The following is a 27362-nucleotide window of genomic DNA, read 5'->3' as shown; positions in this document are numbered from 1 at the left end:
CATAGGTATTATGCAAAGGGATTTGCTTTAAATCCATGGAAATGATTGGAATCATCTGGATAAGGTAGGATAAAAAAGAGAATTAGACAAAAATGAGGCTTTGGTAAAACATAAAAAGATTATTCAGTAAAAAGAACTTTAAAAAAGTGGTCAGTGACAAAATACATTCTACGGTCATGTGTAACTAAAAAAGAACAAATAAAAAATTTAAAAATAAAAAGTAATACAAAAGAATACCATAAAAGAGTATGGTAGAAAAGGAAGAAATAGTGATCCACCATATTGAATATGAAGTAGAATACAATAAGAATAAAGAAGTACATAAGACAGATAGCTTAAATGTTACCGCTGATATAGGAATGACAAAATAAGGTGAATGTATTGATGATGGAAAATAGTCATTGGAGAGATGAGAAATGATGTTGATACTGTGGAAAACATGAAAACATAGAAATGAGGTTTATTTATTTTCAGTTTTAGATGCCAAGAGACCAAGATTGGGTGATCCAATTTTTTGGTCTCTGGTGAGGGTCTTATTATGAATGGCATCATAGTGAGAACACGTATAAAGGGATCACATAGTGAGACAAGAAGCCAGAGAGGGATTTAGGAGCCAGACTTACTCTTTTGCAACAACTCATTCTTGGGAACTAAAAAAGTTCCCACAGAACTTCCTTAATCCATTAGGGGATAGAACCCCAAATGACCTAACCAATTCCCACTAGGCTTCACCACATGAAGATCCCATTGTCCCTCACATCACCAAATGGGGACCAAGACAAAAATATGACATTTGGAAGACAAACCATATAAAACCAAAGAATGGACTTATTTAGTTATCCATTTTATTTTTGTACTACTGGAATTGAACCAAGGGTCTTATGCATGTAGACAAGTACTCTCCCACTGGGCTACATCCTCAGCTGCTTTTGAGATAAGGTCTTGCTAAATTGCCTAAACTGATATGGACATTTTGATCTTCCTGCCTTAACTTCCAAGTAGTTGGGATTATGGGTGTACACTACTGGGCCTGGCTAAAATCATGGATTTTTTGTTTTAGTAGAAAGATTATAGTGCATATAATCTAAGGGGACTAATGAGGTAGGAAGAAAAAGATGGCTACAACAGAGAGGTTAAAAATGGCAAGATCATTGACAAAAGTGGATGGAATGACCTTTGGTAGAATGTGGTATGTTTTTCGGTTTTTATCATGAGAGAGAAAAGAAGAAAATCCTATGTGCAAATAAATGACTATTCTCCAATGCTGTGCGGACCAAGCCAGTTGGTCTCCATTTTACATTTTTAGTTCTCAAGAATAACTGTAGAAATGGGCTGAAATACAGCATCCTGAAATAAAAAGGAAAGGGAATTAGAAATGACAGCCCAAGGTGCGTTTGTCCCTCCACGAACCAGATGTCCATCTACACTTTAGCCCAGAAAATCTTGTGAATCCTGGGTTATCAATCTAGGGAAGGCTTCCTTTTGCCCTCTGCTTTGGAACAAACGAGGCACATTTGACTGCATCTACCCTGTGCAGCTTTCCTGAGCCTTGGGAGAATGGCTATGCTAGGTGTCTGTTGTCCCTTGCTGCCTCTCTGTAAATAAATAACCTGCTTCATAAAAATTCTTGTGTGTGTGTGTGTGTGTGTGTGTGTGTGTGTGTGTGTGTGAGAGAGAGAGAGAGAGAGAGAGAGAGAGAGAGAGAGAGAGAGACAGAGACAGAGATCTGCATCATAAAAGTCACAGAAATTCTAGAAAATTGGAGCCCAAGATAAATTGAGCTGAAGTTGTAACCAATGCACTATAAATCTGTTTCATGGCAGAGACAGATAAATTTATAGGTGAAAAGAAGAGTTTTCAATTTACTTTTTCTATCTTCTCACTTAAGCATTATAAAACAACTGAGTTATACAAAGATCTGGTGAGTGCCATAAGAAATTCTATGTTAAAATTTTAGACAATGGGGAATAAACAACTAGATGATTATAAAGAAAATCTGGAGAATATAGTGATATGAAAGCTTTAACTGAACATCCATGTTAGAGGTTGGAGCAAGAACGTAAAGCCATGTGACAGCAAGTCAAAACCACTGAAAGAAAATGAGAGGAGGGCAGGCAGGGGTTGTGGCTCAGTGGTAGAGAGTGGGCCTAGCATGTACAAGGTGATGGGTTCTATCCTTAGCACCACATGAAAATATATAAGTAAAATAAAAAGGCATTGTGTCCAACTATAGCTAAAAAACAATTAAAAAAAAGAAAATGAGAGACAAGGCTATAGGGAAAGGAGTAGAATATTCCTGTGGGCTCAAAAATATTAAAAATTATAGACTATGTAATTGAAGTCCCTTCTATTTTTTTAACTATTTTTTTAAATGTTGGGTGACCTTTATTTTATTCATTTATTTATATGTGATGCTGAGAAATGAACCCAGTGCTTCACACATGCTAGGCAAGTGTTCTACCACTGAGCCACAATCATAGCCCCAGTCTCTTCTATTTTTAACTCTGTAAATTATAAAATCACTTCTGTATTGTGAAAACCATCCAATTGAACTATCTCAGTATGTGAATCACCATTAAATCAGCTCTTTCTAATTGACAGAAAGACTCTGTAAAAGAATTACAGATAGAATTTCAGACTATATCTCTAAATCGTAGATAGACTTTCAGACTATATCTCAGATATAAGAGATACATAGTGGACAAATGGTGTCAATGACAATAAATGTATTTGTCAAAATGTCTTTCTGAGTTCTTAGAAATTCCCTTTACAGGTAGGTGAAAGTGTGTCTTCTAAAACAATAACACCTTGCCTGTTTTTTTCTTATAATTATACATATAAGTAAAGCGATTTTTTAATGCTTGACATTTTCAAGTTGATGACATACATCTTATAATAAAATTTAAAGGATTATGGAAACTAATGTATTTACAATAAAAATACACTTGATAATGCTGTGTATATGCATTTAATTTAAATTTTACAACTTTGAATCAGCATGAATTGCAATGAATGGGTCTTCAGCAGAGTTACTAATAGAAAACTGAGCCTTGCCATCACTGGAAACATAGACTTTAATTCCTGTGCAATCTCCATTAATTTTATCTCCAGAAATGACATCACAGTATGTGCCACCAGGAAGACCAGTTTGCAAAGTTGTTGACAATGACCTATAAAACAAAATTTGCTATTTAACTTAAATTCATTACTGTCAAATATAAGAATTCAGATTCTCTCTAAAGTAAATAAACAGCTTAATTTTGTGCCATAGAATTTTAAGCAGTCAAGGTCTCAATAAGAAGAAAATGGAAACACAGAGACCATTCCAGTGGATGTGAACAGCACTCTCAGTACAATGTAACCATACAGAACACCTATCCATTCCTAGTCAGTGGTGACTATTACCAAACCATAAAGGTTGAAGAATAGCAGTGAAGATCTATAGGAATTGCTACCCTTAGATAAAAATACTGCCTGTGGTAAACATAAATATTTTCTATTTGCTTTTTGTGAATTTATAAAAATATTGATTGCTATAAAGAATTAAAATTGGAATTATTCTTCAAAAAATTTTTTTTCAAGAGACCAAAAATCATTAGAATTAGAAGTAAAAATATTCTAGTATTTTTATGAAGAAGTATATAGCTTGGTATAGAAAACTATCTTGTATTAATTTATTTCAGTTTTTCTATCCAGAAAACACAGAAATTAAAGAATTAGCCATAGGCTCTTTTGGAAAAAAAAAAGAAAGACACATTACTTATTTATTTATTTTTGACCAATAAAATATAACTTTAGCCTAACCTGAGCGAAACATGATCAGAAGTTGGGGTGGGACTGAGACATTCCAAAGCTGACAAGAGTTCTGCTGGCTGTAGTTCTCCATGTGAAAGACTCATTAGACTACAACAGTAAGGCTATCAGTATCACTAAAGAAAGGCCAGCAATGAGAAGCTTTAGAAGTAAAACTAAAAGAAATCTACTGAGGAAAGTCATTGGCCATAAGATATATTTCTAACACATACACTTTAAAGTAACACTTGTCCCTGAGAGGTAGAAAGTGAAGAATATATAGCAAAGGAGCAGATAGTAGAGTAGTTGAGATACAAAGCTAAAAAAAAGATATTCTAGTACTAAGATTGAGACTGAAAGCCATGTTCTTTTAGAAATCTTGCCATCCTTAAATTAACTGTTGGTATATTTAGTGGATCATGTAATATTAGCATAATATGCATAATATTTAGTACACAATATTGCATGGATGCATAAGAAAGCTCGAGTTAAAACAAAGACCTTTATAAAAATAGGGGGGGAAACAAATGCTATCATCATTTTTCTTCTTTACTTTCTGATTTCTTATTTTTTTTAATTCCCTGATTTAAAGGATTTTCAAGATATGAAAAAAGTAAATGAACAGGAATAGAATAAAACTAGAACACAAAATGAAAAAATTATTTAAAATTGATATCTACTTACCAGTCATCATTATTAAAGACAATGAATCCTTTGTTTCCTCTTCCAAAAGCCACTTGGTTGCTACCATTATCCCACCAGTTTTGAAAAGGCTGGCCATCAACCACATTTCGGAAAGCAACCATGTTTCTAAAAGCACAAGATCATACAAAATGTTGATATTCTTAAACTCAAACAGTTTAAAGTAAAATGTTAAGGAAAGTGTTAGAGAATATGTATTAGTCTTACCTTATTTGGCGCCATCGATGTTCACAGACCCAGTCATTCCCACAAGTAGTGTCTGGATTAATAGTTACTTCTTTAGTCACTCCATTATTATTTGGTGGTCCAATCCAATCATTAATATCCTTAATTTAAACAAAAGCAGATTTTTAACACACACACACACACACACACACACATACACACACACACACACACATACAGACACATAACTTTTGCTTCCTTCATTACACCTCTCAATTAATTGGTCCTGCTACTTGTCTCTGCAGTGTCTTTATTTAGAATATATCATGAACAGTATTTTTATAGACCTTTACTGAGTTTTTATCGTCTCTGTAAACTCTGGGTTCTCTAGGTATCTGTCTGAATTATATGAAAAGAATTTATTTTAGATATAAAGTCTCTGTAATGATGCTACTTCTGAAATCTTCGGTTTAAAAAGAAAACCCTCACTTAACATTTAAAACATCTTCATAATTTATTTCTCAGTTCAGTTTTGAAATTGATATTTGGATTAATGTTTTTACTATATCCCCGATGTTTTTCTCATTCTTACTTATCCTGAAGTGGTCTTTAAATTTTTTATTCTTTAATGTATATCATTTCATAAATCTTTTATATTTTCCTCATTTAACTTCTGCTCAGCTGAACCATTTCTTTACATTCCATAAAAATTTTTTAAAAATATTTTCACACTATTCATATTTCTTATAATAAAACCAAGAGCTGATTTAAGTTCTAGATAAGTTTTAGCATCTGTAATCTTCATACCAACTCAATGAAATTGGGTACTTATGATAAGTATATGTTTTATACCTTGTAATTTGTTCTTTTTCATAAGTTTCTTTTCTTAGTGTGTGCATATCTGTCCTATTACTAAACAGTTTTCATACTCTTTGAAAAAAGACAGCATAAATTTTATGTATTTAATATCCTTTCCATTACAAAAATCAGAGATCAGCATTATGTTTCCATTTAAGTAAACACTTGATGAATAAATATTGAATGCAACAACCTCATGAGAAATTAAAATAAAATTACCTACTTCTTTCTTGAGAAAAAGATATTTTGAACAAATTCAAAACTTACTTGTCCATTTACAAAGTTTCGTTGCCAACGGTAGCTTGACATTACTCGTGTAAATCCATAAGGATGAGCAAGCATAAATCCAACTGCCATTTTATACAGCCTGAAAATTATAAAAATATATTTCAATAGAAGAACAGAATATTATTACTCTCATTAAAAGGTGGGTTAAAGACATGTAGAGAGGTTTTTTTCCTACCTTGCATCCCAGAACGTAAGAATGGATGCTCCTCCAGCTCCATGTCCTCGTTGGTTGTCATGGTTATCCACAAAGACTAGAGCTCTATCTGAGGGCATGAAACCCCAACCTTCTCCCCAGTTCCTATTAAAAAAATAAATATTTTTATTCTTTTACAATAGGTTTAGAGTAACCTAAATCTGCATCTCTTTTTATATAGCATCCTTAGATAAACTCTCCAATTAATTATTCTATAGAATTTAGTGTTTTCTAAATTAATAAATATATAAATTCATTATGTGTTTGTATATATGTAGGATTCCTTGTATCCTTTCATAAGTAAGATTTTTGTCATACAAAAGTTTCTTTTAAAGGTTTCAATATATGCATGTTATGTGGATTTCTGAAAGGTTACTATTCATATCATATTATACAGAAAGACAAACTTGGTTAAAATTAGGCTTCAACACTTTATTCTTGTAGCACGAACACCTTAATATTTCAAATTAATGAGTTGAGAAAATGCATACTTATTCCATAGTTATGCTCAAATTGTAGTCACTTTATAAATGGTAGCATCCTCTTAAAAATAACCTAACTTTAACAAGAAATATAACTCAAATATAGTGTACTCAAATAAAAGATAGATGAAAATATTTAGGTGATGTTTTGGTTTCCAGAATACTTCCTTGTGACTGATATTCTAATTTAAAAAGATGATTAATTGTGGTTTGAGGAAGAATAACATTTATTAATAATCTACTTCTTGATTATCTAAGAAGGTTCTAAGACAATAACTCATCCTGGAGTAGTATGTCTAATAGATCTGTAAAATACCATAAATGACAAATTATATTTACTTTAAGTAAGCCATCTTCTCTCCATTCCACCTTCGAATGACTGTGCCCAGTTTTGCACCATACTTGAATTCTGTCACACGGCCATTTCCAAAGTACTCACTACTTTTAATTGCCTCACCACCCAGATCAATCACCTGTTGAAATACAGTGGAAAATATAAATTTAATGTAGAAAACTTTTAAAGTATTTTAATGAAAAAAATAATATAAAAATAGCTTTAAAACATTTGTTATTTGAAATGCCTAAAAATTGCTTTCATCACACTGAGATTCTTATTTTGATAAAATATATGTCACAATATTGAAAGAAATCTCTTCACAAGGTAACCTGTGAAAATCATGATCTCATTTAGTGTTGCACATAAATTATAAAAACAATAGCTCACACTATCATAGAACTTACTACCTCATTGATATTTAGCAATGCTTGATAATTACTAATTCATTAATTACTAATTAATTTTCCAAAGAGAACAAAAACATAAACTTTATCATTAGTGCTTTTCTTTACATAAAATTTTTTTTCACAGAAAGGAAAATCAGTTTGATTAAAAAGACAGCCAATAGTGGTATAGTGAAGACCCAAACTCAGAATGGCTTAGACAACAACTATTGTATTTTTGGTCTTGTGTAATGGTCTCTAGAATGTGATAAATATCAGGGATTTGTAGCCTAAATAAATTTCCTGTAGTTCCAAATAACATACTTTGATAGAAATAAATGTGTTATTTCTGAATAAAAATTTTAAGAATACTATAGCATATTAATGACTCAGCCATTTACCTACAGAAATTTCTTATTGAATTAAATCTGCCATTTACTTTCTAGTGAATGAAATTATATAGTCTTTATGCACATATATAGATGAATGTACCTCCTGGAAAATGAAAGGCTTGCTTCCTCCAGGGAACCATTTTGTGTTTAGATTATGCAGTTTATCCAAAACTGCCTTTATGTCTCCAGGCCACATATGTTTAGAAGCATCCAGTCTGAACCCTGCTACACCAATATCAATGAGATGGTTCATATAATTGGCAATTTGGGTGCGCACATAATCTTTCTCCAGGGCAAGATCAAGAAGACCAGTCAGACGACAATCTCTGACCTGTTGAGGTAAAAATTTTGTGTTTTTTAAAAATATCATCTTTCACCTGAGAATCCATTTGATCATTTATTCATCAACAGATATTTCCATAATTCATTTTTTAAATTGGGCATTGGGAATGTTGGCATTATTCTGTGGATGCACTTTGAAATATTTTCTAGCATAAAAAGGGAGAAGGTAGAAAATGAGTTGATGAGTAGATGAGCTTTTTAATTGACTGGAGAAATTTATTTATTTATTTATCCTTCTGGGATTGAGGAGTGAACCCAGTGCCTAACACATGCCAGGCAAGTATTCTATCACTGAGTTCTATACCTAGGATCATGACTGCAGAATGCTTTGTATAATTGAGTTTTTTATTTTTATGCAGTCATGGTTACTTATTTTACCTAGGAATCTAAACTAGTGTTTAAAATTAGTGTTTAAGTAAGCTACATGTGCATAATTAAAGGCATAGGTAGTTCTTTATTCAGATCATTATTTTAAAAAGAAAATTACCTGATAAGCATCATTATAACTTTCAATGCCGCCACTTGAGGTTCTACATTTACCATCATTAAAATCCCAACCAGAGTATGGAACTGCAGGAAACTCCCTATTTCCAGCATTGAAGTAACTTCCACAAGTACTGCTTGTTCCTGCACCTCCCCCTTCACCACACATATGATTAATTACAGCATCCACATAAATTCGGACCTGAAAAGCAAAGGGTTTACTTCAGTTTGATTTTAGGAAAAATCTGACACATTATTGATTGAACTTTACAGAGTATTCATTAAAATCTAAAATATTTCTTTATTATTGTATAACTTCATTTTCCAATAAGACTAAAAAGTGAAGCATGAAAGGAAACTAATGTGAAATGAAAAGTGATATCCATTCTAGTTGTCTGGTCATTTATTTACATAAATGATGAATTGAGAAAAGCAGAAACTATGATAATTATTAAGAAAGTCATTTTGAGGAGATAAGAATCAGTTGAGATGGAAGAAATTATTAATTTTTGAAATTTCAGTGGATCACAAGGAAAAAGAAACAATTAGCCTTTACTCTCTGCTTAAGATCTGAAGAAAGGAAGACAGATATTGCTATCTTTACACTCCTCACTCTAAAGAGAAAATGGCTATTTTTTATTAAAAAAATGATGGAGAAGAGTACTCAGGAATTTACTTATAGATAAATCACATAAAAATTACAGCATTTATTGTAATTGGAATTTCTAATACTTAATAAGAAATGTATTTAGTTATAAAGGTTTAAAGTTGATGCCTTGTTTTACAAATAAACACTTCTTTGAACTAAATGGTCTTTTCTTTAGTAGATAAATGGCATATAAATAAGGATTTATAAAGGTTGAACATAAAGCAAATGTTCATTTTGAGTTATAGCTTAAGTATGAAATAAAATTTTAAAAAATCAAGTCCCAGAAACTTTCTGCTCAAGAAGAGAAAGAAAAAGAAGAAATTATCTTCCTATATAATATTTTTAAAGGAAACTTCAATTCACTTACACCAACATTGTTACACCTAGTCACCATGTCTCTGAACTCATCTTCATTTCCAGATCTTGTGCATATTTTATAGCTAATTGGTTGGTATCTTTCCCACCAAGGTCTTGAAGGGTTGTTAACAACAATATTTTCATTGGGTGGTGAGATCTACAAACAAAGCAATCTTAATAAGTATCAAATTAGAGCTTATTTTATATCATTAAAACCTCTAAAACAAATTAATAACCTAAAATTATTGCTGAATCTTTGTACATGCAGCTATAGTAGTTTATAATTATGCTAAAATATTAACAGCCCATTAAAGATGTCCTGCTATTATCCTGAAACAAAATATAAAGTTGCCACCAATACTAAATTTTTTCTTCCTCAGAAAGCTGTTTCAAAGGACTTATATGAGAAGTAAAATATTATCTCAGATTCACAGAAACGGATTGCCATTTTACTATATCATCTATCATAAGCTCAAGTAAATGTTGCAATTTATGATGTGAACAATCCTTACCTGAACTCCTCCAAATCCATTGGGAGCTAAGTATCGCTCACATTCCTTAGCAATATCAACCCAGCGCCACTCAAACAAGTGGACCATAGAGGTCCTTCCCTGTTGAGTGTTTGGGGAATACTGAGCCCAGCAGAGCCCAAGGGCTGAAAGCAGCACAAAGAACTTCATTTTGCTCTGAAGTTGCCACTGTTCTTTCTAGCAACTATTTATATTCCTGTAAAAAAGAGCACATTTGACAAAGTAAACGTTAACATGAATAAATATTTAGAGTACAAACACTGGAATGTTAAAAAGATTATTAATAATAATGTTTAACTCAACAGGTGAAGAACATTCATAAAATCTCCCAAGAAAATAATCTTAAATGACCTTTTAGAACTTAATGTTGTTCTTATTATACGAATATTAGTCTTTTCAAATATCTGGCATGTGACATATGTAAACAGTCCTCATTCATGTATTATTTACCTAGAAGTAGATCTTATTTCTGATGTCCTTCACTAATAAAGTTACAATTAGACACAACTTATACTCAAAATGTTGTTTGAACTATTTATCTGCAATGTTTGTAATATTTCAATTTCCAAAAAGAAATAAGACATTAATTTTCTTCTCCTCCTTCCCTAACAGCAATTTTTAGTTATTTGCATTTCTGCATTAAAATTTTAAAAAGTAACTTGAAATTTATATACCCATGAATTAGAGTTAGGATGCCCCACTCATCAATTCAAGTGTTTAATAATACGGAGAGAGTAGTAGATTTTGTGCTAGAATAGTAGGATTTATGCTGGAATAGCAGAATTTGTGGTGGTTATGATTTTATCCCCATAGACAAATATCTTTTATGTCTAATAAAACACTAAATCAAAGAATGCACATACTTTTCCTCTTTTTTTTAAATTTTTTATTTTTTTATTGGTTGTTCACAATATTACAAAGCTCTTGACATATCATATTTCATACATTAGATTGAAGTGGGTTATGAACTCCCAATTTTACCCCAAATGCAGATTGCAGAATCACGTCGGTTACACATCCACAATTTTACATAGTGCCCAATTAGTAATTGTTGTATTCTGCTACCTTTCCTATCCCCTACTATCCCCCCTCCCCTCCCCTCCCATCTTCTCTCTCTACCCCATCTACTGTAATTCATTACTCTCCTTGTTTATTTTCCCATTCCCCTCACAACCTCTTATATGTAATTTTGTATAGCAATGAGGGTCTCCCTTCATTTCCATGCAATTTCCCTTTTCTCTCCCTTTCCCTCCCATCTCATGACTCTGTTTAATGTTAGTCTTTTCTTCCTGCTCTTTCTCCTTGCTCTGTTCATAGTTGCTCTCATTATATCAAAGAAGACATTTGGTATTTGTTTTTTAGGGATTGACTAGCTTCACTAAGCATAATCTGCTCTAGTGCCATCCATTTCCCTGCAAATTCTATGATTTTGTCATTTTTTATTGCTGCATAGTACTCCATTGTGTATAGATGCCACATTTTTTTTTTATCCATTCATCTATTGAAGGGCATCTGGGTTGGTTCCACAGTCTAGCTATTGTGAATTGTGCTGCTATGAACATCGATATGGCAGCATCCCTGTAGCATGCTCTTTTAAGGTCTTCAGGGAATAGTCCGAGAAGGGCAATAGCAGGGTCAAATGGTGGTTCCATTCCCAGCTTTACCAGGAATCTCCAAACTGCTTTCCAGATTGGCCGCACCAATTTGCAGTCCCACCAGCAATGTACAAGAGTACTCTTTTCTCCACATCCTCGCCAGCACTTGTTGTTGTTTGACTTCATAGTGGCTGCCAATCTTACTGGAGTGAGATGGTATCTTAGGGTGGTTTTGATTTGCATTTCTCTGACTGCTAGAGATGGTGAGCATTTTTTCATGTACTTGTTGATTGATTGTATGTCCTCCTCTGAGAAGTGTCTGTTCAGATCCTTGGCCCATTTGTTGTTTTTGTTATCTTATTGTCTAATTTTTTGAGTTCTTTGTATACTCTGGATATTAGGGCTCTATCTGAAGTGTGAGGAGTAAAAATTTGTTCCCAGGATGTAGGCTCCCTATTTACCTCTCTTATTGTTTCTCTTGCTGAGAAAAAACTTTTTAGTTTAAGTAAGTCCCATTTGTTGATTCTTTTATTAACTCTTGTGCTATGGGTGTCCTATTAAGGAATTTGGAGCCCGACCCCACAATACGTAGATCGGAGCCAACTTTTTCTTCTATCAGACGCAGAGTCTCTGATTTGATATCAAGCTCCTTGGTCCATTTAGAGTTAACTTTTGTGCATGGCGAGAGGAAGGGATTCAGTTTCATTTTTTTTGCATATGGATTTCCAGTTTTCCCAACACCATTTGTTGAAGATGCTATCCTTCCTCCATTGCATGCTTTTAGCCCCTTTATCAAATATAAGATAGTTGTAACTTTGTGGATTAGTCTCTGTGTCCTCTATTCTATACCATTGGTCCACTCGCCTGTTTTGGTACCAGTACCATGCTGTTTTTGTCACTATTGCTCTGTAATATAGTTTGAAATCTGGTATTGCTATACCGCCTGATTCACACTTCCTGCTTAAAATTGCTTTTGCTATTCTGGGTCTTTTATTTTTCCATATGAATTTCATGATTGCTTTATCTATTTCTACAAGAAATTCCATTGGGATTTTGATTGGCATTGCATTAAACCTATAGAGAACTTTTGGTAATATCGCCATTTTGATAATGTTAGTTCTGCCTATCCATGAACAGGGTATATTTTTCCATCTTCTAAGATCTTCTTCTACTTCTCTTTTTAGGGTTCTGTAGTTTTCATTGTATAAATCTTTCACCTCTTTTGTTAGGTTGATTCCCAAGTATTTTATTTTTTTGGAGGATATTGTGAATGGAGTGTTTTTCCTCATTTCCGTTTCAGAAGTTTTGTCGCTGATATACAGAAATGCCTTTGATTTATGCGTGTTGATTTTATATCCTGCCACTTTGCTGAATTCATTTATTAGTTCTAGTAGTTTCTTTGTAGACCCTTTTGGGTCTTCTAAGTATAGAATCATGTCATCTGCAAATAGTGATAATTTAAGTTCTTCTTTTCCCATACTTTTCCTCTTTAATTAATAGTATGGGTGGGAAAATATTATCCATCCTTTCAACAAGGATTGAGTGTTCTCCTTTGCCAAGTATTAAGGATGATATAAGGGATATAATGATGAGCAAGACAGTTATTTTTCTATTCCAAGAGACCTTACATTCTAGTAGAAGAAAAACAAAATATGCAGTAATGAGAATAACAGTGATGATAAATCATTTCAGATTTCAATAAAAACTACTATGAAGTAACAGCATAATAAAATAGAGAGTAACATCACTATCAGTATTTCAGATTGGATGGTCAGTGAAACATTACTGAGGGAGTGATTTTAGCTGGGAATTAAAGGGTTAAAAATCAGTAGTCATTTGAAGACAAGAAAAAGAACAATCTAGATAGAGGAGAAAGCAAAAACTGATGGGCAAAAAAAGCTTGGAATACTCAAGAAACTTTTTTTTTTAAAGTTAGCAAAGCCTAAGCATGTGTGATAAATGGAAAAATCAAATTAATTGAAAATAGATAGGTAGGTCAGATCTTAGAATGAATCAAGAAAGAGAGCTAGTGAGGATGTAAGGAGTGCTGAAAGAGCATGCTGTGCTTTAAAAGGAAATCATCATTGCCTCTTGGAGGAAATCAGAAACTGGACTATAAGAATGAAAAAGGAAGATAAGTTAGAAGCTTTTTATAGTAGTCCAGGAAAGAAGTGGGTGACTTTGACTAGGGCACAGACAGAATGTTTCAAAGGTGAGAGGCAACAGGTTTATGGACATATTAAATCTAAAGAATTATGAAATGCAGATGCTAAAGATATAGATATTTGGCAATGATATCATTTATCAAGATGAGGGGAAGTACTATCTCTGGGAAAGAGTTATTATTCCAATTATTACCTAATTATTTCTCTAGTATTCATAGCACTCTCCTTTGGTCCTTCCTGGGACCAACCATGTGGACAATTAAATTACATGTAAGTTCATACCTCCTGGTATTCTTCCTATGATCCTCTTCTACCATTGTTGTGTACATGGCATATATTGAGTTGAAGCAACATCTTCATAAAGCCTACACTCATATTCTTAGGCATAATTTATAACTCCTCTGCTGTGTAACAGCTTTTCAAATTATTATACATATCATTTATATTGTAAATGTGTTATAAATAATTAAATATTTACATGTTCACCATTGTGTACTAAGCTTTTAAAAGGCAGACAGCAAATGATTAGTATGTCTAATGTGCTCAATAAATGTCTATCTAACATATACTCTAAGTTCCATATCGTGCAAGACATTGAGGTTACTATGGGTATGTCTTCATTTTATAAATAAATGAATACCATGTCAGAAATTGTGTAATACTTCAACCCTTGTCTTTTCAAAAATTTCATATACATGAAGAAACTAAGGTCCAGCCAGAGAGACTGAGCAAATTGCCCAAACTTCTGTAGTAAGTGATAGGCAGAATATAAAAGGTCTGACTATGAAGTGACATTTTCTTTGTTACATCAACATTTCTTCCATATTTCTAAAGTTGGAATGTCACTATAGAAGCCACGAGCAAGAATTATCTATGGAGCAGTTGAAATGTTGCTAATTTGAACAGAGATATGCTCTAAGTATAAAATATACTTTGTATTTCAGAGTTAATATAAAACCAGAACATGAAAATTAATAATTGTTTTTACTTGATGAATTAATATTCTGAGAGAAATTAAGATAAATAAAATCTATTATTAACATAAATAACCTCAGTTCATTTTTTGCTTCTTTACAAATGGTCATTAAAAATGTTAAATTACATATATGATATGTCAGATCCTAATAGAATTATTTTAGAGGTTAAGTATGAGAAGGGATACAGCCACACAAAAAAGCTAACCATAGTAAAGTGAAGGGTGGGTGAGATCACTGTAATTTCTGACATGAATAGGGGAAGATGAAATTGATTCGAAGAATGAGTTTGATTTTAATGAAAAAAGATCAGGTAAAATTCCATTTTAGTAAGAAAAATAGAATTATCAAATGTGAGTAAGGGCAAGGAGGAAAGTAATGCTTTAAAATGGTAAATTGAGGTGTAGGAGAACCATAGACATCAAGGTGGTAAAGATGTATTGAGAATGCTCAAAGTCAGAAGAAAGAAACACTTTTCTTGGAAGCCTATACCAAGATACTGATTGTTTGCTTTAGACAGGAAAGGAACTTGATTAGAACTTTTTAAGTATAACAGATGCATTAGAAGGCACAGGTAGCTGGGAAGAAACAATAGAAGTCCTGTAGATTATTAAACAGGCAGTCATGAAAATCTGAACTAGGATTATAGCAATAAGAATGAGAATTAGGAGAGTATTGCAGATTGTTGCAATAAGGGCTACCCTATGAATAACATTTTCCAGTGGCCATACCTATGTGGAGTCTCTTCCTATATAGTGTGTGGGCTGATTTACACAGTGTGTGATTTGCCTCATGGAGTGAAATGTCAGTCAACAAAAAACACTCAAAAATTTTATTAGGACTTGCATGAGGCTTAATCTTATCAAAATCAGAGTCTATTGTGCTGTTTACAGAGTTGGAATGAATGGATAGGTAAAAAGGTCTGGTTGTCCTTAGCCATTTCAGTCATCTGAGTTGTTGACCCACTAGCTAACAGTAGATGAATAATGCTCCAGGGCTGAGCCAGCAGAAAGGCCATCTATTCACCCATACAATTATAAAACATGAGATATTTTTATTAAGTAATAATTAACTTATACAGAGAAGAGAAATGCAATAAATCTGGTGAAGATTGACTATATGAAGTGGTAGCTAAATAGACATCAGTGGAGAAAAAAATTGAGTTAAAGAGGACTCTGTTATTTAAAGGTTGGGTGAGTGGAAAATGGCAATGCCCATGTCACTTTCAGTGCAATTTAAAGATAGACTGGTTACAGGAACACTAAATATTGAGTTTGAGCTTCTACTTTTAAACTTACATGGGAATACAAAAACAACTTAAAAGTTAGGTGTGAGAAGCAAAATACCAGAGAAATTTGGGAGTTTCCAATAAAACAATGATATTTTGAGGAATGGCACACAACATATTTACTGATTTACCAGAGATTCTAAGTAGAACGATGTCATCCCCAAACAATGTCCCAGCTAATGCTGTCTGAATTATCTTGGTCTGGAAAACTGGATCTTTGATAACTGACAAGGTACCAAGAGAGATATTGAAAATACAGATACCATGAATTGATATAAAAGATGGGGTAGAGGGAAGGAGAGAATAAAGAGCTCTTTCCTTATCAGAGAATGGTTTTCAAAAACAAACAAAAAAAATTTTGCAAGGATTACAAAACACTAACTAGATGTGCTTGAGAATTAGAATCAGATTAGAAAAGAAGACAGATTATATAGTTGGTGATAATATAGAGCTGATGCTCTAAAGAGTTGAGAGAGAAGAGAGACATCATTTTAACTTCACACTTGATTCAAGGTTACAAATGCTAAAGTATAATGGTTCAGAACATGACCTAAAGATTAAGACAAGCTAGTTTTAAATCTTGACCTTTCCATTTATCAGTTGTATAACCCTGGAAATTGGCCTTTGTAAATTTAACTTATCTATGAACTAGATAAAGTAATGCTTATGTCATAAAATTATCATGATTAAACAAGTTAATGCAAGTAAAGCTGTTATCCTAGTGTATGAATATGATAAAATCTCAGTAAGCTTGTTTGCTATGATATTGTTATTACAGCATTGTTATTTTTAGTCTTGGTCCTGCTGAAATTGTTACAAACTCATTTCTCTTTCCACCTTTCATTCTTTCATCACTTGGCATTCTCTTTCCTTTCCACACTTTTCAACTTCTATCAATTCTTTCTACTTATCAGAAATATTTTTGTATCCCCAAGAATAAGATATGGGAATGAAAAGACATCTTTATTATTTTCCATCTTTAATTTTTTGAATTTTTTTCTTTTCCCTTTCTTCTTTCCATTTTATATTCCCTCTTTCTCCCTTCACACAGCTCTTTCTTTCTATATCTTTCCTTCTTTAAATTTTTTTTATTTTATATGACAGCAAAATGCATTACAATTCTTATTGCACATATAGAGTATAATTTTGCATATCTCTCTTTGTATACCCAATATATTCACAGCAGACTACTGGGGGAGGTAAAGCCCAGTGGCCAGTTCTTCCTACACAGGCCTCTGCAGGGCCCAGGTGCACAGTAGGCCTGGCCCACCCCTTTCCCAGCAGGGCAGACACAGCCAGAACCTAGCCTTTGGCGCAAGACCATCCCTTGTGACCAGCAGACTACTGTGAGAGGTAAAGCCCAGTGGCCCAAATCCACCCACATGGACCTCTGAGGGGCCCAGGTGCACAGAAAGCCTGGTATACCCTTTCCCTGTGGGGCAGACACCACCAGAGCCTAGCCTTTGGCTCAGGACTGCCCATTTCGACTAGCAAATTACCAGGGGAGGTCAAGCCCAGCAGCCCAGATCCACTCACTCCAACTGAAGCAGGACTCAGACCCAGGAAGCAGTAGCACTCAGTGAGGGACACCAGCAGGGTCTGGAAGCCCAACATTAAGGTGAGGTATAGACAATATGCATGGGTACTACAAGAATATAGGGAAGAAACTGTAATATCTCAGATTCACACTGCAAGAAAGGAAGACACATAGACAACATGAAAAAACAAGGGAGGAAAGTGCCCCCAAACAAACCAGGACACTAATAACAGAACCGATGGAGAGCAAATTTGATGAAATTTCAGAAAAGGATTTCAGAAGGTTCATAATTAAAATAACCTGTGAATTAAAGAATGGCCTAAATGAGCAAATACAGGCAAAGACTGATCACTGGAACAATGAGATAAGAGCAAATAAAGATAGCAAAAGATTACCTTAAGAGAGACAGACCCTGGTGGGGAAAAACAGTCAGAAATCCTTGAAAAGAAGGATACAATATCTTTCCTTCTTTAGGATTTCTGGCAGACCTGTGTTGATTTTGAAAAGTATTTTTATCATTGCCTAATCAGTTAATTTTGAGCCATCCTTTTAACAACAGATCAGTGATATTTATAGTGCAGGTAAGATATTATTAAAGTAAGGGAAAATTTAAGGATATTATTGGGGAATTTTATTAGCAACCCAAGATAGGTGGAGATATACAAATATAAACTTCTATTACTGGTCAAATACATTGTCATATATTTTTCTCATTTATTCTTTTCTAAAGAGCATAATATATTCTCTTGAACATTTTTTGGTAATTTTCTTTTCATAAAATACATGTGGTTATTATCAATTTCCACAGTGGAAAATTATTTATTATTTATAATTTTATATCCATGGGAAGATTATTTCAGGACAAAGTAAAGCATAGTTGAGGATAAAGTCTGTTGGAATCTGTAATACTCTGATATACTAAAAAAGGAGAGTTCTTCCCTGACTTTCCTTCCTAGGATTGAGAAATCTGTAAACTGAGATTTCAGCATCTCCTAATTTTAAAGTTTTCCAGGGGATAGGTGACCATCACTAGCTGGTATCAATGGAACAGAGGGAAGTTCCTAGTTTTTAACTAAACAGTGTCTATTTTCTGGGGTGTTTACTCGTGAATGAAGAAGAAGGCTTTATATAAATAAATATGTTGCTACCTTGTGAAATTAAATCTGCAATCAAATCCTGGATAGCTTTGGAATAAAAAACAAAATAAATATGGATTTGCAATATTTGTTGTATCTATTTTCTTGAATAGCTATCCTGTAAGAATTTTCCTCAGAAAACCTATCAAAGTTAGTAATAATAATTCTGTTAACCATGTATGTTTATTTTTTGCATTGCTCTACAAAGAGGAAATTTCTCTCTATTCAAAAGGTCTCTTGTTACTATACATGGTAGCAAATGAGATAACTTGGAAATTCCTTAAAAATATGAAATAAGGCTAGGAATTCATGCACATAAAATATATAAAACAGGGCATCTAGTAATATCCTGACAGTAAATCAACAATCTTTCAGGTCATTATTTATAGTCCATATACATACTCAATGTTTATGGGATATACTGTGATGCTTTTGAGTCTTATATATATGATATGCACTGATCAAAACAGGATATTTAATGTGTCCATATTCTTATCATTGTTTTATGTTTAAAACTTTCAAGTTTTCTCTTTTAGTTATTCATAACATATTTATTAGGTTATTGTGAAATATAAACACCCCATCAATATATATATTTATTGTGTATTAATAAAATATTTTTTAAATTTTAAACAATTGAAAATGCTAACTACCCTGATTTGATCATTGTACATTGTATACATGAGTCAAATTATTATACCACACCTAATAAATATGTACTATTAAAATAATAATATATAAATGAATAATTATAAAAAAATCATATCCACAGACATGAAGAAAATTCTAACTGAAAATTATCCAGTGCATAGTTTTCTTTAAAATATTTTTCCAATAGATATTATATGAGACATTGTTATTTTATTTAATGCCTGCAATATAAATGTCAATATAATGATAAGACTCCATCAAAAATTCGGGATTTCACTTAACCCATTTAGCTTAAACCCTACTTGAGTCATGCCAAAGCCAGAATTACATAAATTGATGGAGTTCTATTAAAATGTTAAACAAAGAGTAATAACTTCCAAGAAACCTGTAAATTTCTATAACTTCCTGTCTATTTATACAAATATCAATTATTCACAAAATTCTTTCTACCTATTGTAAGTAGTCTCACAACTGTGTTAAATGCTACTGGGGTTTTTAATATCCAAAGGAACTGAAGAGACAAATTACATACTCTTGTCATTTACAGTTATTAGCCAGAGACCTCATATTTATGTATTTTGTAGTAAAAAATTTAATAGAAGTATCATTAAAATATTCAATAGAAATACTTTTATTTACTTTATAATTTATAACCAATAGACATTTATTTCTCATTCTTCTATAGTCTGTAAATAGCACATACTTTTAATGTCACATCTATGCAAGGTATGTTATCACATATATCTAACCTCCAAGTATTGCAACTTTGATTTTTTTCTATTTTTTCCAGTTTTTTATATACTAAAGCTTTAGTTAGTATTATTACTATAAAACTTGATCAAGTGCATAGTTGTTCTTATTGAAAAGAAGCCATAATTCCTTTGAATTTTACATTGTGTTATGTAAGATTTTCTCAAAACAGTAAACCTTCACCCATCAGCAGCCCCCACCAGAAGTAAAGAAAAAGAAAATAAACCTAAGCTTAGGATAAGCCCCACGTGAAGGTTTGGTAAAGAAGGCAAAGATAATGAAGTTTGCCTACCAGATCTCTGAAATTAGAGAAATTTTTTGAGACAGCACTCAGTCACATTTCCAACATAAATAGTACAGTTTGTTCTGCTGGACACTGAAATAGAGCTGTCAGCAAACCTAAAATAGACTGTGAAACTCTGAACTGTATCAAACCATATGACAGAAACCACCTATTTAAAGACAAAAAGGGTGAATGAAGGGAGAGGGGACTTATATTAAACTCAAGAAAATATTAAAACCCACTTACCAGGTCAACTTAAAATCAGCAATATCCCAAATCCACAGTTCAATTGTGAAATGACAAAAATCTCAGTTTTGCTTTTTTTTTTTTCTGATCAGCAGAAAAGAATGAAATGCTGGATGTAGAATTTTATAAATTTTACAAAACCTCTTCCTTTCAAAATGCAATCCTACAGCCCTGTTCCAATTCTTCAAATCTAATTTGTACAAGCAGTAATCCAATCTCCATAATGACACCACATTGGCCTCATCCTTGCTTCCTGAGCCAACCACTGTCTTTCCTCTGCTAAATTTGCTGTTCTGCAACCTTTTCTGATTACACCATACCTACACAGTTGTTTCACTTTCTTTTTCTTCAATGTCCTCTTCCACTCTCAACTAATCTTCTTTCTTTTTTCCCTGAATCACTTAAACTAATATACATAGAAAAAACCTTTGCTAAATTAACCATAAAGATCATCTAATTGGGTCAAATTAGCTAAATAAAATAATTGAGACTAGAATGTAAATAAAGTGGCTACAAAAGAAACCTAATTTTAAGTCTAAGTTCTGCCATCTATGATGTGAACCTTGGATAATCAATTGATATCTACATGATTTCATTAAGATCTTCACTTTGGAAATGAGGGTGGTAGTATTTTAATAAATATGATGAAAGAACAGAATCCTCTAAGGATATTAACAATATGTATTGAGTGTTGCTTTCTAATTCCATGCTTTATCAGTTTGACCCACCCCCACACCCCACGCTGGCCCTGAAGGATAGAATTATGATTATTACTATTTTTAATAAAGTTTTATATTGGTTCTTTTTAGTTACATTTTTAAGTAACCAGTAGAATACATTTTAACATAATTATACAATTACAGAATATAACTTGTTCTAATTCATACTCCAGTACCTCTTTTTCCTTTACCCTCTTCCCACCCGCTGCCTCTACTGATTGATCTGCCATTTTCCCATAATTATTTTTTAAATAATTTCTTGTCATGGTGCGATTCACTGTGGTATATTCATATATGTAAAGGAAAGTTATGTCAGATTAGTCTTTCCTTTTCCTATTACCCTCTCTTCCCTTCATTTCCCTTCATTCACTGAACCTCTACTCCAACCCCTTATTGTGGGTTAGCTTCCATATATCAGGGAAAACATTTAACCTTTATTTGGGGGGATTGGCTGATTTCACTTAGCATGATAGTTTCTAGCTCCATCTATTTATTGGCAAATGACATAAAGTCATTCTCTTTATGACTGAGTCATACTCCATTATGTATATATGCCACATTTTCTTTATCCATTCATCTGTTGAAGGGCATCTAGGTTGGCTCCATAGCTTAGCCATTGTGAATTGAGCTGATATAAACATTGATATGGCTCTGTCACTGTAATATGCTAATATTGACTCCTTTGGACATATATTGAGGAATGGGATAACCCCGTCAAATGGGATTATCACTATTTTTAAAATGAGAAAACAGAGACATAAAAAAAGCAGGCCATATGATTTGTTCATTGTCAAATTATAGAAAATATTGGACTGAAATTCAAGGCAAAGTAGTCTAACTCTTCAGTGAGCTCTTCCTGTAGTCTCCCTTGTTTGGTTGCTATGAAAATCAGACAAAGTATTGTTGGTGAAGGCATTTTGGAATATATAAAGTTCTGTTTAGTTAATAATATTTTTAGAAGACTGTGGAAGTGGTAAGGGTTCTTGATACATTTCTTGCTTTTCAAGTGTTAACTCAAATGAAATTATATCTTTCTGGTAGTTTTCAATTATAACTTCACACTCACAGACAGACTATTGTTCACAATAATTGGTGTGTCTTCCTGCAGGTGAAATATACAGCTGTTTGAATTTGAGAAAGTACAGGTAATTTGCTTTTGCAATGAAATGCAAGAAAAAAAATAATGTTTACTTAGGGGCCTCCTAAATTGTTAAAATATATGTCAAAATAAAGATTTTATTGCCATTGCAAAGGGACTAATAAGAATTCCCTTGCTGATCTTAGATGAAAATAAAAAACAAACTTGGCTATTTGAAGCCACTGAAAAATTTTGAGTTTTTCTTACTACAGCATAGCCTTTTGACTGATACATCCACTAGATTCCTGTAAGCTTTTTAATTCATAAGATATTCTATAAATTTCTTTTTTCATGGGATATGAAAATTTAAGGAAAGAATAAATCATAGAATCAGAAAATGTTAACAATCAAAGACACTATTGGAATAATTACTTCAGTATTTTCCAGACTTTCATTTTTAAGTAACCAGTGAAATTTATGAGAATTATATAAAAAAACTTCAATATAAAATTAATATATTGTTGTCTTTCTTGTTTATTTTTAAATTTAATTACATAATTTATACTTTTTGGTCACATAGAACCACTTATCTAATTAAAATTGTATTTTATTGATATCTGCAATATATAACAAGAAATAACAAGAATACAAGAATTCCAAATTCTCAATAGGAAGAAGACAAATCTAACAACAAAAATGGCAGAACAAGGAACAAGGAATCTTAAGTGAAAACCCAAGTTGCCAAATGTATAAAAGAGGCACAATTTTTCTTACTATTTTTTAGCCTTATCTATTTTAAACATGGATTATAAGGTGAGTTATAGTTTGAATAGATAATATACAGAGTCAAATATTTTATTATTAAAGAATAACTATTTTTATCTTTTGTGCTTACTTGGCCTTAAAGCTAATATTTTCAATACTAACAAAGATATACTAGCTTTTATTTTGTTAGACTATTCATAGATTATTTTGTTCTGTTTTTTTAACTTTATTTCTTTATATATCCCTACTTTTTAATATCATGTGTGAAAATGCTTTTCTTTTAACAGAAATATTTAGTCCATTTACACTGAAAGTAATTAACACATTTGTGTTTGAATCCACTTAATATCACATTTATTCTTCTTTTTATACCCTTTTATTCTTTCATAATATTTTTATAAATCTCTTTTTACATTTCATCATAGTGGAAATTATGTACTTTGTTTCTATTTTTCAACAAAAGTCACACCATAGAGATTTTTAAAGTCCAAAGGAAACTCTTATATCCTTTGCCAAAGTCAATAATTTAAAAAGATAGTAGTTCAATGAAACAAAATAGAGAACTCAAAAATAGACCCACATAAATATAGCCATCTGATCTTTGACAAAAGAACAAAGGAAATACAGTGGGAAAAGATAAACTTCCCAACAAATGGTTCTAGAACAAGTGAACATCTAAATTAAAAAAAATATTGAGACACAGACTTTTCCTGTTTCACGAAAAATAACTCAAAATGGACCACAAATGTAAGTATAAAAGGCAAAACCATGAAATACTTAGAATATAACAGGAGAAAATCTGGGTAGGCTTGGATGTGCTCATCACTTTTTAAATACAACACCAAAGGCATAATTCATGAAAAAATAATTAATCATCTGGACTTAATTAAAATTCAGAACATCCATTCTATTAAAGATGTTATCAAGATACAAACCACAGACTATGAGAAAATGTGTTCAAATGACATTTGATAAAGAACTGTTATCCAAAGTGTACAAAGAACCCTTGAAACTCAGCAATGAGAAAATGGACAATCCAATTAAACACTGGGCAAAATATTTTAACAGATATTTTATGAAAAAGATATGTTGATTGTAAGTTAAGCATATAAAAATATATTTGATATCATATTCCATTGAGAATTGAAAATAAAATCAACAAGAAACTACTATACATTTATTAGAATGTTGAAAATCCAAAATTTTGACAGCAACTATTTGCTTGTATCAGTGTAAAATGTTAGAACTGAAACTAAACATTCTCTCACCATGTAATCCAAAAAACATGATACTTTGGTATTTACCAACACGAGCCAGAACTTACACTCACACAAAACCCACAAACCAATATCTATGACATCTTTATTCATAAGTGCCCAGATTAGGAAGCAGCAATATGTCCTTCAGAATGTGAAAGGATAACTGAAGGATGTATGTATGCTTATGTGTGTATATATAATTTTTTAGCACTAAGAAGAAATGAGCTGAAAAGTTATAAAGGAAATCTAAATGCATGATACCAAATGAATAAAAAAAATTTTTAAAAAGTGCATGCTGTATGATTACAAATATATGACATTCCTTGAAAACAAAAGTGCAAACAAAGTAAGAATATCAGTTATCACCAGAGGTTAAGGATAGGAGAGGGATAAATAGGTGGAATACAGAGGATTTATAAAGTAGTGAAACCATTCTGTATACTAAAAGTGAATACATATCATAGTTCATTTGTCAAAATATAAAATGTTCAATACCAATCATTCATCATAATGTAAACTTTTGGTGATAAATGTATGTCCATGTATATTCATCAATTGTAGCAATGTTCCACTCTGGTGCAGTTGATAGTGGGGGTGGAATTGTGGGGTTACGTTGAGGATATATTGAAACTCTGTACTATACATTCATGTTTGCTATGAATCTAAAAGTGTTCATAAAAATAAAATCTATTAAAATTTTTAAAAGGACATCAAGCCCTATTTTCTAGAACTTCTGAACATTACCTGTTTAGAAGAAAGGTCTTTGCAGATGAGATTAAATTAATGATCTTGAGATGGGTTGAGTATCTTAGATTATCCACAATGGACCTAAATGCTATGTCATGTATCCTAATAGAGGGAAGAAGAGAGAGATTTGACATACAGAAAAATAAAGATGCAGAGACTGGAGTGATGTGGTCCCAACTCATGGAATTCCAGCAACCACCAAAAACTGGAAGAAATAAGATTGAATTTTGCTTGGAGCCTCTGAAAGGAGGATTGCCTCACTGACTCCCTGATTTGGACTTCTGGCATCTTGAACTGTAACAGAATATGTTCCTGTTGTTTTAAGCCACTAAGAGTATGTTTATTTGTTACAGCATTCATAGGAAATGAATTTAAGTATGTTTTTTGTGTTTATCAGTGTTTTTTAATATATTTTCTTGGGTGAAGTATGATGAGGGCAGATACAGATCAAGAGAAAGAAACTGGAGTTTAAGAGCTTCTTATGCTCATGGATCCTAGGGAGAAATTATATACCATACAAAACTCCTCAGGGGGAAGTACTAGGATGGAATACAAAAATATCAGGCAGAAGTATAGAGGGAAATATGGGCAAGCACTTTCATTATGGTTTCTATAGGACAGAATGGGCAAGCAAGGGGTAGGGAGTGGTTAGGACTAGCTAGGACTAGCTCCTTTGAATAATTTCATTGACCTTTAGGTAATGGGAGTTGAACCTAATTGTTTGGTACCTAGAACCTGGGAAATCAGACTGCCATACTGAGTGAGAATTCTATAAGGGAGGTACTTGGGTGGTTGAACTTCATCAGTTGTTCTAAAAGGGAAACTTACTTAAAAGCTGAATCAATGTGACACTTATTTTAAAAGAATTATATTGTCATAGTATTGTCATTTATATGGCTGTGCTGTATACTGTTTTATGAACTTCTCATCATTTGTTTATCTGTTTACATGTTGATGGACATTTGGGTTGTTTTTATCTTTGGCTCTCATAAATGAAGCTACAATGAAAAAAGCAAGAAAAAGACTTCAGAGAATTATATTTTGTATCTCTTCTTAATATCTAGAAATAAAATTGTGGGTATTCATTTAAGTGTATACACTTATAAAGATTTTGAAACTCTTTGCCAACATGATAGCAAATACTCCCATTAGTAATTTAAGACATTCAGTTGGTACACATCATTCACATGACATTGCCTTTTTTGTTGTTTATTTTTGTTTTTTTGGTTTTAATTTTGTCATTCTATTGCAAAATTATTATCTTATTTAGCCTTTAATTTTTATTTTCTTGAGAACCAGTAAGGTTGACAATCTTCCTCCCCTACATGTTTTATACTTTTCATTGTATGGGTCTTATTTGTCATATTTGTTATCCATTATTTTATGTTTTATATCCTTCCATAAAGTATTTTCTTTAAAAAATCACTTTCCAAATGATGCTACTACATATAGAATTTATCTTCTATCTTTGATAAATTCATTCATTAGTTTTTAAGATGCAGGGGATTAGCAAGAATAGTGGAATGTGATGGACATCATTATCCAAAGTACATGTATGAAGACACAAATTCAGTGTCAACCTACTTTATATACAAACAGAGACATGAAAAATTGTGGTATATATGTGTAATAAGAATTGTAATGCAAAAAAAGCACACGTATAAAGACATGAATTGGCGTGAACATACTTTATATACAAAGATATGAAAAATTGTGTTCTATATGTGTAATAAGAATTGTAATGCATTCCACTGTCGTGTATTTAAAAAAATAAAATCAATGAAAAAAAGAGATGCTGTAGGAATTTCTGCATAAATAATCATGGCATTTGAGAACAAAACATTTTCATTTTTTTCTTTCTTTCATATCTATGCCTTTTCTTGCCTTATTGCATTGGGTAGAACTTCCAACAAACTATTGAATAGTTTACATCCTGACCTTGTTCTTGATCTCAAAAAGGAAACTAATAGGGGCTGGGGATGTGGCTCAAGCGGTAGTGCGCTTACCTGGCATGCATGTGGCCCGGGTTCGATCCTCAGCACCACATACAAACAAAGATGTTGTGTCTGCCGAAAACTAAACAATAAATATTAAAAAAATTCTCTCTCTCTCTCTCTCTCAAAAAAAAAAAAAAGGAAACTAATAGGGTTGAGTTGCTTATCCTTCAAAAATTCACAGGTTGGAGTCCTAATGCCCAATTCCTCAGAATGTGACCT

General features: G+C 32.4%; 3 protein-coding genes across 5 annotated transcripts in view; all 3 read right to left on the bottom strand.

The window, feature by feature from the left end:
• Nucleotides 1-4580, bottom strand: part of Amy2a (amylase alpha 2A) — a 48693-nt gene extending 44113 nt beyond the window's left edge. Inside the window, exon 1 of the mRNA XM_005339096.4 lies at nt 4477-4580. The gene's annotated coding sequence lies outside the window, so the exon portion shown is untranslated. The remainder of the gene's footprint in view (nt 1-4476) is intronic.
• LOC101973687 (pancreatic alpha-amylase-like) lies at nt 2953-20869 on the bottom strand. The gene is made up of 11 exons (XM_040289043.2): nt 20579-20869; nt 9936-10149; nt 9434-9580; nt 8422-8619; nt 7693-7923; nt 6820-6953; nt 5981-6103; nt 5785-5884; nt 4702-4820; nt 4477-4602; nt 2953-3170 (listed from the first exon to the last, which is right to left on the bottom strand). Exons 2-11 carry the CDS (start codon nt 10101-10103, stop codon nt 2981-2983), a joined length of 1536 nt encoding a protein of 511 aa, XP_040144977.1. The 5' UTR covers nt 10104-10149; nt 20579-20869; the 3' UTR covers nt 2953-2980.
• Rnpc3 (RNA binding region (RNP1, RRM) containing 3) overlaps nt 10103-27362 on the bottom strand; it is a 56762-nt gene continuing 39502 nt past the window's right edge. The window contains exons 17-19 of one of the 3 annotated variants that reach the window (XR_013427953.1): nt 27153-27360; nt 25144-25248; nt 10103-10149 (exon numbers count right to left, since the gene is read on the bottom strand). The gene's annotated coding sequence lies outside the window, so the exon portion shown is untranslated. The remainder of the gene's footprint in view (nt 10150-25143; nt 25249-27152; nt 27361-27362) is intronic. The other 2 variants (XR_013427954.1, XR_013427955.1) reach the window with 2 other exon arrangements.

The sequence above is a fragment of the Ictidomys tridecemlineatus genome, chromosome 11 (genome assembly GCF_052094955.1).
Source record: "Ictidomys tridecemlineatus isolate mIctTri1 chromosome 11, mIctTri1.hap1, whole genome shotgun sequence".
In the NCBI taxonomy this organism is placed as follows: domain Eukaryota; kingdom Metazoa; phylum Chordata; class Mammalia; order Rodentia; family Sciuridae; genus Ictidomys; species Ictidomys tridecemlineatus.
This window is presented reverse-complemented; position numbering and strand designations above follow the sequence as displayed.